At 39.0% G+C, this 13,433-nt stretch overlaps 2 protein-coding genes across 3 annotated transcripts in view; one reads left to right on the top strand and one right to left on the bottom strand.

Annotated features, from left to right (window-relative positions):
* The window catches only part of GTF2E1 (general transcription factor IIE subunit 1), a 56,689-nt gene extending 49,850 nt beyond the window's left edge, over positions 1-6,839 (bottom strand). The window contains exons 1-2 of the mRNA XM_066240764.1: positions 6,730-6,839; positions 1,398-1,875 (exon numbers count right to left, since the gene is read on the bottom strand). Coding sequence (XP_066096861.1) covers positions 1,398-1,845 — 448 coding nt within the window. The 5' untranslated portion in view covers positions 1,846-1,875; positions 6,730-6,839. The remainder of the gene's footprint in view (positions 1-1,397; positions 1,876-6,729) is intronic.
* Positions 6,840-6,983: 144 nt separating this feature from the next.
* The window catches only part of RABL3 (RAB, member of RAS oncogene family like 3), a 41,506-nt gene continuing 35,056 nt past the window's right edge, over positions 6,984-13,433 (top strand). Inside the window, exons 1-2 of one of the 2 annotated variants that reach the window (XM_066241432.1) lie at positions 6,984-7,060; positions 10,387-10,478. In XM_066241432.1, the coding sequence (XP_066097529.1) occupies positions 7,015-7,060; positions 10,387-10,478 (138 nt within the window). In that variant the 5' untranslated portion in view covers positions 6,984-7,014. The remainder of the gene's footprint in view (positions 7,061-10,386; positions 10,479-13,433) is intronic. The other variant, XM_066241433.1, reaches the window with a different exon arrangement.

Below are 13,433 nucleotides of genomic sequence, written 5' to 3'. Positions count from 1 at the left end.
ATTCACCATAACAAAGGGACAATCTAACTTAATAGCAATGGCTCTTTCTATACATTTTTACCTCTCGAAAATATCAAATTGATCCACTGCTACAGTCTATTTACCAGTTCACAAATGATAAAATAACCATACAACCCAGCATTTTAAAGTTTTTCATGTTAATGCTAGATATATACTTTTAGAAAATGTGTTTTGTAAATTCTGGTTGATAAAATCCTTAAAAATAGCATTATTAAATGAAGCAAATTACATATCTTATTGACAATTTTCTTCCACTAATGAATGACGAAGAGATTAAATATCTATCTACTTGTTAACCTGGAAAAGGTGCCCCTCTCATTTCATCTGGCTTACTCTCATCTTTTAGGTCTCAACTGTTACTTAAGCTTTTCAGAAGTTTTCCAGATGAGATGCCCTAGCTATGTACTCCTGACAGTATCTTCCAGTGACAAAACATCTATATACACTGTATTGTAACTGTCTGCCAGTAACTGGCACAAGTAGGTGCTCAAATATTTGCTGAATGAAGAGGTCAAAAGTAAAGTTTCCAGAATAGCCTTGTCCTGGCCGGATAGCTTGGTTGGTTAGAGCATCATCCTGAAGCGCAGAATAGCCTCAAAGTGGTAGAGAAATCAATCCTTCAGATTAGGATGTAGCTATAAATAAGGGGTGGAGAAAGGTGGGAAGGCCACAGGTAGGAAGGCCATGGGTGGAAGAGTACACTCCCTTGTGAAGGAGAAAGGCTTTGTAAGAGCTTCTAAAAGTAGAATGACAGTAAAACAGAACAGTAAGAATAAGAAAGACCTGTGATGATTCATGCCAATCCATTCACTTTTATAATGATATGCATGATTAGTTTAACCCCTTTGAGTATTACAAACATTCATGTACATCCTCGTGCCTTCTGATCATCCAGAGTACGATTGTACATTTTTGTTTTAAAAATGTGTAAGGCAACATTAATAAAAGACAAATGTATATTCTTGTTTCCATAAATTGCTTATCAAAACAAACATGATTTTAAGTTAATAAAACTGTAACTGGAACTAATTTCATATTTTGAAGAAAAAAAAAACTCACTCCTGGGGGTCAGTGACCATGAAAAAAGCTCACTACCCAAAGGGTTAAACACTAGAGGGCCCTGTCCAGGTTGGAGCGTGGTCCAGATCCACCAAGGTTGCGCATTTGACCCCCCGTCAGGGCACATACAGGAAGCAAGCAATCAGTGAATGCACAACAAAGTGGAACAACAAATCAAGGTTTCTCTCTAAAAACAAAAAAATCAATCAATAAGTAAATAATAAAAAATAAAAATTAGATGAATCAATTCAAGGAAAAGGATATATGTTTTACTTTTAAAAGTTATCTAAAAGATTCATAAACTGGAAAAGTCTCACCTGTCATGGGATCAAAGAGCTGATTAGCTTCTAAATCCGTAAAAGTATTAAAACAGACAGGACATTTGAAGGAAGCCCGGTTGGTGGAATCTCTCTCATCAGTTTCAATCCTCCTTCTCATGTGGTCCAATTTATATTTTACCACATTAACAAGAGTACGATAATTGATAAAGTAGTAGTTATGGCGAGTGGTTTTCCCATCTGCAGCAGTCTCTACTCTCATTCTGCATTTGATGAATTTGTCTCCCTTTAAATTATTCAAAACTGATCGAAGTTGCTTCCGATCAAACTTGAGCAGCTCCAGCATATCCTCCTCTTTCACACAGGGGTTCCGGATCAAGATGTCCAAGGCCAAAGCATGCTCAATGCCATAAAACCCCCGGATCACATACTTGGCTAACCTCTTCAATGCTGCAGGAACCTCGGTGAGGACATCTGGGTCTGCCATCCTTAGCAGCAAACTTCAACTTTAAATGTACTGAATTCAGAAAAAAAGAGAAGATTACTTAGGCATAATAAGGATGTAGTAATCATTTTAAATCTAGAACAATCAACCCATTAGGTAGCTACCACTAATCTTGGGAGTGCCATAAAGGTACTCAAAACATTGTTTTATGAAACTTATAATGCTTAAGCATTTAACAGGGAACAAGATTTTCCTCTAGAATACATAAGATTACACCTAAAATGCTTGACATATTTCTTAAATGGCTATTTTCATGATCTACAGTGTGCTTGATTCAAAAAATTAACTTATTACTTACACGAATGATACATATCAAGCCCATTTTATTTCAGAAAGAAAAACACAAAGAACTAAATGAAGTCTCACTATTTATTCTTTTTTTTTTTCTTTTTGCATTTTTCCGAAGCTGGAAACGGGGAGAGACAGACAGACTCCCGCATGCGCCCGACTGGGATCCACCCAGCACGCCCACCAGGGAGCGATGCTCTGCCCCTCTGGGACCAGAGCCACCCCAGCGCCTGGGGCAGAGGCCAAGGAGCCATCCCCAGCGCCCGGGCCATCCCTGCTCCAATGGTCCAATGGAGCCTCGGCTGCGGGAGGGGAAGAGAGAGACAGAGAGGAAGGAGGGGTGGGGGTGGAGAAGCAAATGGGTGCCTCTCCTATGTGCCCTGGCCGGGAATCAAACCCGGGTCCCCCGCACGCCAGGCCAAGGCTCCACCGCTGAGCCAACCGGCCAGGGCTCACTATTTATTCTTAATGGTATAGATCTTTGAGAATACTGAAGACCTTCCAACTAGTAGTTAGCATATCCTTAGTGTCTTTATTTCTTGAGTAAAATTTTTCTACCAAAATAGATTCTCAAATGTTTTACACTGTCAAGCTTTCACAATAAAATCACAGCACACCAATAAACACGTAAGCAATCATCACCAAGTAGCATCTTTAGCAAAATTACTGTTATAAGAGGTTAACACTTAGATCCAGTTGGCTTTACCAAGCTTGAAAAATTAAATCTGATGACCAATTAAGTAAATACTATACAGTCCTTTAAAAAAAAAAAAAAAGAGGCCCAAGATATCCTTAAATACTGCACCCCTTGCACAACAAATTAACTGTATCCAATTCTTATGTCATGACCCAGAAGCTATCTTTTAGAAGTCCAAAATGGCCCGGGCTAGACTGTCATAATTATTAAAGAGCATGGGCTTTGGAATTCAGAGTTAGACATTCTGTGTTTTAGTAGCTGTGTGATCCTGAGTAAATTCCTTAAACCACAAGCCATACTTTCCTCTCTGAGAAATAATATCAATTATCTCAATGAGGTTGTTGTAATAAATAAATGCAAATGTAAATAATGTGCTTAGGAAGCACTGTACTTGTTAATAAGAATAGCTTCCATGATTTAATGTCCCAAAATAAAAATGGTCAAACTATCCACATAAATTATTGTATCAAATGAAATTCCCTATACCATAAAGAAATTTTTAAGAGACATAACTGTTGAAATATTTCAATAGGGAATCATATTGTTATTAACACTAATTTCTACTGAACCTTTTATTTAAAATCAGTGGTTATCAACCCTATCAGATTTAGTATCATTTTATAAAGAAATATTTTTAATATCCACAGAACTACACTAGAAGATATTACTAAATAACCAATGGATACATATATGAGTGTGGGGCAAATATAATGCTCTACATGTACAATAAAATATATCTTTCATATTGTAACTATTCAGGCATGACTACACAAGAGACAAAGTAGCACCTGGATCCAAACCTGTGGTTCTACAGCCTTCCTGTTCTCCCAAGGCTCAAGAGAGCCAAGCAAGTGCCTGAGGTCAACACCAAAGTAGTATCATAGTATACCACCAGATGCATTTTGTTCTTCTTTCCAATTTGATTGACACATTGTACCTGAACCCAATTGTTTGTTGTTTTTGTTTTTTACATGCTCAACCATAGACACAATATGGCTTCAGAAACATCCAACAGACCAAAGAATGGCAGGCAAATGTCAAAATAACCTACTTTTCCAATATTATTTCCTACTATTGCATTCCCCTCCCTGACCTCCCATCGTACATACTCCATATTCTGGAACCAATGGTTCTCAACCCTGGCTGTCAAGTAGAATCATCTAGGGAGCATTTAAAAGTAGTCACTTGGGCCCCATTCCCAGAGCTTGTTTCGGCTGGTTGCAGGGTGAGGGGGTCAGATTAGGCATCAGCTTATTTTAAAAGCTCTTTAGGTGATGCCAGTAAACAGTAAAAGTCCCTGACCACTGCTCCAGACAAGTCTGGTGACTGGCTATTACATATCCTGCCAATGCATACCCTGCACTTGGAGAACCATGTGCCACTTACTTGGCCTGTTTCCATTGCCTAAACAACTTAGGGGGTCCTAAAGATTGGAGCAAGGGAGTGAAATGAGGACTCTGTGGGCAAACAGTTTCTTATTTTGAATCCCAGTTCCACCATTTCTTAGCCTGTGGTCCTAAAAATTCTCAGTCTGTTTTCTCACACATAAAAAGTAATTAACAGTGCCTTCCTCATAGAGCTATGTACGAATTAAATGAAATAATTCATGTAAAGTATGCTGCTTACAGAACTGACATCTTATATTTCTGGCATTATAAGAGCTCCATTAAGTACTGGCATTCATAATAAGACTCCCTGTTTAGAAAAGTGACTCTTACAACAATACAAGGAATGCATGCCCTGTGGAAGTATTTGGAGCTACAATAATCACACCTGAACTAAGAAGGAGAACAAAAAAAAAATTGCAAGAGAACAGCATGAATGAAACTTATTACAGAAACAAAATCAAAAGTCCCCAATAATATACTGGAAATTGAATAAAAAAGTAGAAAAATTTTAAATAGCTATTTGGTTTTTGTAAATAATGTTTTATTGTGGTAAATTACACATAACAAAATTTACCAATTAACCATTTTTAAGTATACAATTCAGTGGTATTAAATACATTCACTACCATTCATCTCAGTAACACATTTCATCTTGTAAAACTGAAACCCTATACCTATTAAATAATGTTACTAATACAATAAGATGTAACTATCTGTTTACAATAAGATGTAACTATCTGTTTTAAGCCAGTGCAACTAGATACTATGAAAAATATTTCAACACCTGAAGAGGATTTAGGTTTGGAATGAATGAAGCATTCACTTTTAGTTGTTTGTCTTTGAGGAAATACCGCAGAATATTCCTGTGAAGATGTCCAGCAGGTAGCTGAACAAATTAAACTAGAACTCAGGAAAGAAGCCATGCCCTTGTTTGAAATTTCTATATTCTAAAATCGACCTTCCTGCCTTCTCTCCTCTACCACTCTTCTCCACATACACTGAATCTCTCACTCACCCTCTGGATTTCTTAAATTATTTAGGTCAGAGGTCCCAAACTGGAACTTCTGCCACATTGACTCAAAAAATGGCTTGAAATTTTTCTTAGTTGTCAACATTTTAAAACAGTGAGATTTCACATAAACCTCAACTTTCGGCTCCTCTTGAAAATCGGAAATTTCTGAGGCGAAGTGAGGCCAGGTTCCCACATGGAAAAAGTAAGCTAAAAAGCAGTTGCTACTTTTAAACAGGGAAAGAGCTTGGCTGGCCTCTGGAAATTTTTAAGTGTGTGACCTCTCAAGGCAAGCCCTTTCTTCTTCATTTTTGCCTCAGATTCTCAGTCACCTCCCAGTCTCACCTCCCTCCCTCCTTGGCACAGATCCCCAAAGATCTTGTTTTTTATTCTTATGTACTCATCACACAAACACTGAAAAACTACTGTGTACCGGGCTCAGAATTGGAGAAACAAAGTTGAAATGAATGAATTCTCTGCACTCTCTCTGTCTTATCTCCACACTGGTACACTCAATTCCATCCGCCACACATGCCTTCCCCACTTCCAGGCCTTTATATGCTGTTCTCTCTGCCCGCCCTCTTCTCCTAATCATCTGGCACATCCAAATGACATTTCCTCAGAGAGACCATCCCAAATTCCCCTTAATAGCTTAGTATGATCCCTTTTCAAATCCCCATCCCTTTCCCAAACTTCTTTGTTGCAATGAATTGACTTGTACTTTATGTCACTTGAGAACAGGGATATTGTGTTCTCCATTAACTCTCTCGAATCCAGCACAGCTAGTCAAGTGCTTGCATAAAACTTTCAGATCTCCCATGCACGTGTTCTTGCAATATGCCCTCTCTGCTAGTCCTCTCCCCTCAATTTACTTCCTCCAACTGTTGCTTCCTAGGTAGAAAAAGGCATGCTATTGGAAACCCTCTTCTTCAACGTCAATGATTTTAAGCAGAAAGCAATAGGGTCAAATTCGCTATTTTGAAAGATTATGCAGACTGCAGGGTATAACATAAAAGAAGGAGAGGGTGCGATGATCCAGTTTATTAATCCAGCATATTAGTTCAGTATTCCAGTCCTATAAGGATTCAGATCTTACACATTGAAATGTAGTTTTCTGAGTTATATTTCATGGTACTCTCCACGCCTTCATACATTAAGAAAGCTGCATAGCACCGCGAAACCTCTGGCCCCAGCTGCCCTCCACGAGCCTGGTTCAGTCAAGTTCACTCCTCCCCACACTGCGAGACCCCCAAGTCCCGCGGATTCTGCCAGCTGAGTCCAGGGGCCACACGCGGAGGAGCCAAGCCCGTCCTACCCGGGGTCGCACACGGGCCGCTCCGGGGTCAGTGGTTCTTTGGAGAACCAAGTCAAGAAAGTAGCTAAGGGGAGGAGGGTCGCTAAGAAGAAGAGAACAAAAAGGAGAAACCCTGAAATGCGGCTCCGGGTGAGGGATCGCAGAACAAGGAAGAGGGAACAAAGTTTACCAAAGCGAATCCTCGAACACTCGCACTACAGCTGCCCCCAGCGCCTCAACTACCGGCTTAAACCAGCCTCGACACTCGTGCGACAAAGAACACGCCTTACTTCTGCGACCAGCTTTGAAAACTACCAGCTACTTTTAACCAGGCCGGCCAATCAACACAGTGCAGACGTCAATGAGACGGTCACGCTGGGATTGGCCAATGAAATTGAGGGCTCTGCCCTTCATGCCCAGCTCTGATTGGCCTACAATCCGGAACAGGTGTTAACTCCAGGAAGGCAGTAGGAAGATGGCGTCCCTGGATCGAGTGAAGGTACTGGTGTTGGGAGACTCAGGTGAGCAGCTTAACCCACTTCTTGGGCTCCCAACACTTTTAATTATCCGATAACTCTTACTCCCTTCCCCTGCCAACTAACTGGCTTCAGCCGGTGGCTGAAACACCTCTCAAGACCTAAAGACTACACTTCCCAGAGGACTTTGCTCTGTTTGACGAAGCCGCGGCCTCGAGCGGATGGGGGGCGCAGAATCCCGGCCCTATTCGGTTTCCGCGGCTTTTCTACGTCGGTCTCCTGGACGATCGTAACCTAGCGCGTAGCGTCAATTCCTTTGTTTCATACGATATGCAGACATTGAGTGTTCAATGGGGCACGGTGCTAAGGAAACAAGTTGGGGCCGTGCCTTCAAGACATTTTTTTGTTGTTGTTAAGGAAGTCAAATATGCATTTAAAAAAAAAAAATCACTGTTCTAACTGCTTTGCATATAGTAACTCATTTAATCTGGAGATCAGCCCTATTAGCAGGAGAAAAAGTTTGGCAGAGAGGTATAATCGACAGAACCGGTTTGAACCCAGAGGCCACATACTTAATTAAACACTAAGCTATATTATGAAATGAAATATTGGATGACAGTCCAGTTTTACTAATAACTGGCTTGGATTCTTTGTTCTCTCTGATCTTAACTGAACACTTATTACGTGCTAGATTGTAAGAAATAGAGAAATTAAGATAAGGGCCATATTACGAAGTAACTAGGACTTAATGCTGAGCCTATTTTAATCCTAGTGGTAAAATTTTTCTTTTGTCACTTTGGAACATTTGAGAACTAGAATTGGAAGTCTGCGTTTCCCCGTCCCACTTCACTACCCTTCCTCTCCCCATAACCTCTGCTTCTGGGCTCCTTATGAACTTGGAATAAATGCTAATCTTGCATTTTATAGATGTGCTTTTTTGGAGTTGGCTTTTGAATGTGTGTTGTGAGCAATAACATTGTGCCAGATGCTTGGAGGTGGAGAGAACATACCCCAAAGAGCTAGAAAACTACCGTTACAAAACTTAATTTTACAGATAAAGAAAGTAATGACGGTCTAAAGGGATTTGGCAAGAGTATCACCAAGTAGGATTCAAAACTGGAATACAGTACAGTATAGAGCTAACACAGTTTCATGATATTTGAAATGGGTACTCTCCTCTTATAATTCCCTTTCCTAGTGCATCTAACAATCCCTTCATGTTAGATGCTGTTGAAACTAATAGATTCTCCCTCTCCCCAAAAATACTTATGTACTAGAGAGAAGGCACTGTATTCGGTGCTGGGGTTATAACTGTGGAATCAATGCATTATATGTAACAGGATTGACTTGACTGCTGCATTAAATGTGGAAAAGAAATCAGGCAATTAGTAAGCTTTTGTTGTTTATTTATTATAGTTTAGTTGTAAAACAGAAGACATGCCTACCAGAAAAGTGACTGATCTTGTTACACATTCACTGATATTAGGCTATATGTGCAAAGTTAATTACTGCCTTTTTAGTAGTACCCTTTTAATAGTAATTTGCTATTAAACAGGTTAGAATGTATATATATACTTCTTACACTTCATCTGCCTTTGTAGTCAAACTTCAAAGTTTACTTTTGAATAAAGGCTTATTTCCCTTGTGAAATTTTGAGGATTTCACAAATACATAAAGAAATGACTTGGGATTTAGATATTTGGTTTGTATCCTATAGAGATATTTGATAATTTAGTAAGGAATCCTGAAAGTCTTACTAGCATGCACATACAGACTTCTCTTTTTTCTTTTAGAGATAAGGAATGAGCTTAATACTTTACCAACAACTATATTTGGAGCTGGTATTTACTTATTATATTGGGCCTTTTACCCTCAGCAAATCAATGCATTTTTCAAATCTAATTTAGTTCTAATAATGAAAATATAAAATCAAAACTTCCCAAAATTCTTAAAGAAATGAATAGTTGACCATTATTTGTGGTACTTCAATTTTTTTTTTTACTATTTAGAGTTCATCCAGTGTTGGCCAACTTTTGTCACCCAAAGTTAATCACAAATAACTATACTATGTATATGTATAGGAGATATAGTATGTAACATATATACTATATGTTACTACATATCGTATATATCTGATTATAGAAAAACCTTGCTTATGGAATTAAGCCCACATGTTGACAATACAGCTCTTTGGGTGAAATTTTTTTTCTTTTCTTAAAATACTTTCTGATTGTCTGTAAATATACCTTTAAATAATGAAAAATAAACATAAATGATAGGTTCATAAATGTAAGTGCACACAAAGAGATGTTTTTGAAACAACTAATGATGCATTTGCCAACCATGCTTGTCATAATGGCATCAAAACACTATTAATTGAATGAGCTACTCCATCAATGTACAGGGAGAACTCATTTTCTTTCCTCCTCATACAGAGTGCGCTGAACCCAGGAAAGTTAAAGGAAAATAAAATTCTGCCTTCAGGTAAATGGAAAAGAGGGAGTAGAGTTGTTCTTTTCTCCAAAGGGTGAAGCTGGGCCAAGTGGTTGGATGTCTTTTAAAAATCACTGTATGGGGCCTGACCTGTGGTGGCACAGTGGATAAAGCGTCGACCTGGAAATGCTGAGGTCGCAAGTTCAAAACCCTGGGCTTGCCTGGTCAAGGCACATACGGGAGTTGATGCTTCCAGCTCCTCCCCCCTTCTCTCTCTCTCTGTCTCTCCTCTCTCTCTCTCTCCCTCTCCTCTCTAAAATGAATAAATAAAAATTTTTTTTTTAAAATCACTGTATGGGATAACTGGAGTGTCTAAATAAAGGAATTGTGAAATGGTGAGTCCCTATCATTGACAGTGTTCAAGCATAATATGGAAGACCATCTAACAGTGCAATGGAAGGAACCTCTCCATCGGTGATCAGGATAGAGGGTTACCTCCAAGATCTGTTAAAATTCTACAATTCTGTTATAGGCTGAATAGATTAAATCATTCAAAAGGAAAGGATTAGTTCATATGAACTTGCTCTAGAACAGTAGTTCTAAAAGTGAAGCCCTGGGACCAGTAGCATCAGCGTCAGTAAGGAGTTTGTTAGAAGTACAAAAATCTGACCTCCAAGACAGACCTGCTGAATAGGACCCTGGGGGCAGGACCCAGCATTCTGTGTTTTAACAAGCCCGCTTTATGTGAAATTTTAGAGAACACTTTCCTTGACTATCTGTCTATTAATAAAGCTTATTAAATGGTTGGTATGGTGTGAAAACCCTTTAAACAAGCATACTTCACATACCATTACTACTGCACATTCTCAGTTATACTTATGCCATAACAGATTTCAGCATGTCTCTTAATATGACTACCATTCTTATATCTTTTACAGGTGTTGGGAAGTCTTCACTAGTTCATCTTCTGTGCCAAAATCAAGTGCTGGGAAATCCATCATGGACGGTGGGCTGCTCAGTAGATGTCAGAGTATGTTGCCTATATTTTACTTTTTTAGTAGTCATATTAAAAGTAACTTGTTCAATGGCCCTGGATGGTTCACTCAGTGAATAAAGAGCGTCAGCCCAGCATGTGGACGTCCCAGGTTCAATCGCCAGTCAGGGCACACATGAGAAGCCACCATCTGCTTCTCTTCCCCTTCCTCTCCCCTTTCTCTCTCTCTCTTCCCCTCCCGCAGCCAGTATCTTGATTGGTTCACGCATCGACCCTGGGCGCTGAGGATAGCTCGGTTGGTCCAAGTATCAGCCTCAGAGAGGGGTTGCTGGGTGGATCCCCGTCCAGGTGCATGCCAGAATCTGTCTATCTCCCCTCCTCTCACATTTAAAAAAAAAAAAAAAATCTTGGTTAAACTATGTAATAAAATTACAGCACAGTGATCAAAACTAAGTAACGATAATAACTGGGCTTTATTGAACACCTGCTTTGTGCTAGATCCTATGCCAAATGCTTTACATGCCTTTGCTTATCTAATCTTTTTTAAATTATGAGATATAGCTGCAGAAACTAAGGCAGAGAGAATTAAACTAACTTGGCCAAACTCACACAGTGCTTAATAAGCAGAGTGAAGATTGGATCCCCACTCGTCTGGTTCCAGAGACTTCGATTTTAATTGCTGTGCTATATATGTAGAGTTCACTTTACACACTTCATAAATAATTTTACTTAAGTCTTTGCCACTGAGATATCCAGCTTTTGGCTAAAAATAGTGTAAAGGCAAAAGGTTCTATAACCTTACATCTAGGTCATCTGTTCCACCTCACATTTCGGAAACACATGTGCAGTTTCTACTGAAGGAAGTATCTTCCCAGATATTGTTGATGTTGCTAATTCATGCTGTTCCAGTCCAGGTGTCTCCTGCTAACACGCCTCTCTCCATTGAGTTAAGGAATAAATAGGGAAGGGATGGTAGTTAGCTTGACAATTATTTTCCCTTAGTTCTTTTGAAGCTGTTGTTCCACAATCTGTGATTTATTTTGCTGCTGATTAAAAGAAATCTTTTGTGAGAAATCGTTGTTGTTATGTAGATTTGCTAGCCTGTGTCTAGGTGCGGGTTAGTTACTAGTCATTTTATGCAGAAAACAAGGCTGTCTTCATTTCTCAAAATTTTTAGGCATTTTCTGTCTTCCTTCATTCCATCAGTCCTCTCCTTTTGAACTTCTATTAGACTTTTGTCCTATCTTTTAATTGCACTTCCATGTATTCTATTCTTCATTTCTCCTCTGGATGATGTACTCCTATCTGCCAGTTAACTAAGAAGCTCTTCAGCTTTATCTAATCTGCTTTCAGTTTTTCATTTTAGTAACTGTAGTCTTTAGATGTTCTTTTTGGATTTTTTTTTTTTTGCAAATGTCAGAATTTTTCAAAATATCCTAATCTTTCATTATGGTTTTACCTTTTTCTTTTTTAAAATCATTTTAAGCATACTATTTTATGGTTTCTTTTGGAATGACCTGTTTTTACTGGGTAATTGATAGATATTCTGCTTGCTGTATATGTTGACTCTACTTCATGAAAGTGTATCTGGTTTGTAGTTTTTTTAAGACGATCGTATCTTGAGCGGTGTTTTTCTTTTTCCTTTTCCTTGTGGAAGTCCTGTGTACTGTGTTGTGAAAGTGTTGTCAGTGCCTTTTCATTTCTGTTGCTGCAGAGCCTTGGGGATTTCAGTGGTCCTTGTCATTTCTCAGCTAGGAGTTTCCATGCCATCTAGTACATGTCAGTCCTCCTAGTGTTTGACTATAGCGTGGGCCTGTGATTTCCATTTCTTGGGGCCTTTTTATCTATTCTCGACCACTGCTGCTTGAGGTCCTTGACAGAAAGTTTTTTATGTTTTCCTGAGCCAGTGGGTACAGTTTTTCCTACAGACTGGGCAGCTCATCAAGGGTCCAGATTTCATGTCGAGAACCACAGTCTGGTCCTTGTCACTCACCCACATATACTCTCACTCTCGCCTTAAGAGCTGGAAAACAAACCTCTATTCCTGGATGGACACTAAAACTCCAGGGACCAGACCCTGAAGCTATATCGGAATCTAGGTCAGTTCCCACTTCTCAGATTTTAAGTTCTTTCTTCATTTCTAGCATCTGGGGATTTTCCTTTCATTTGGCCTTGTCCTCTTTATTTATTTCTTAATGTTTTTGGCATTTCTGTGGATGAAAAGTCAGAGGGGACCTGTCTGCCATTTCAGCATACCATGTTCCCAAATTTTAGATTTGGAAGAAGAACAGATTCTAGATAATGGGTTCAGTGACAGCTTTATTTAAGTTTGGGAGACCCAATATTATGTTCCAGATAAAATTTCCCTTTACACTTTTCTAGCTCCCTTCCTGTGAGATGACACATTGAAAAAAATAATTAGTTTTAAACTCCCACTGCCTGGGTCAGTCCTCATTGCCTTTTGCTTCTTAAAGAGTGACCTTAAGACTAATCAGTTTACTTCTCTGAGCCCTAGTATATTATTTGCAAAGTAGAAGTAAATAATACTTGCTTTATGTAGCCTTCAGATTTGTAGGAAGGATCAGATAAGCTTAATAAAGTTAAGGATTAGTGCTTTACAATTTAAAATTAAAGTTTAGTTCAGTTTTCTGCCCCCTACCCCTTTGCCCCTGTCCTGCCCCTCCTAGCCCCACCTAGAACTCAGTCTGCTCGTGTCATTTACCTTTTGGGGTTTTTTTCCACATCTTATTGAACTGTCTCAATCTCCAGTACAATGTTGAATAGAAATGGTGACAGGATGCACCTCTGTCTCATTCCTAGTCTCAGGACATTTTCTGTGTATCCTTAAGTCTGGTGTTTGCTGTAGAATTTTTTGTAGATACACTTTATCAGATTACAGAAGTTCCCTTCTGTTCCTATTTTGATGAAAATTTGCATCATGAACTAGTGTTGCATTTTATCAGTGTCTTTTTCATGATAATCATAATACTT

The sequence above is a fragment of the Saccopteryx bilineata genome, chromosome 8 (assembly GCF_036850765.1).
Source record: "Saccopteryx bilineata isolate mSacBil1 chromosome 8, mSacBil1_pri_phased_curated, whole genome shotgun sequence".
Classification (NCBI taxonomy): Eukaryota; Metazoa; Chordata; class Mammalia; order Chiroptera; family Emballonuridae; genus Saccopteryx; species Saccopteryx bilineata.
This window is presented reverse-complemented; position numbering and strand designations above follow the sequence as displayed.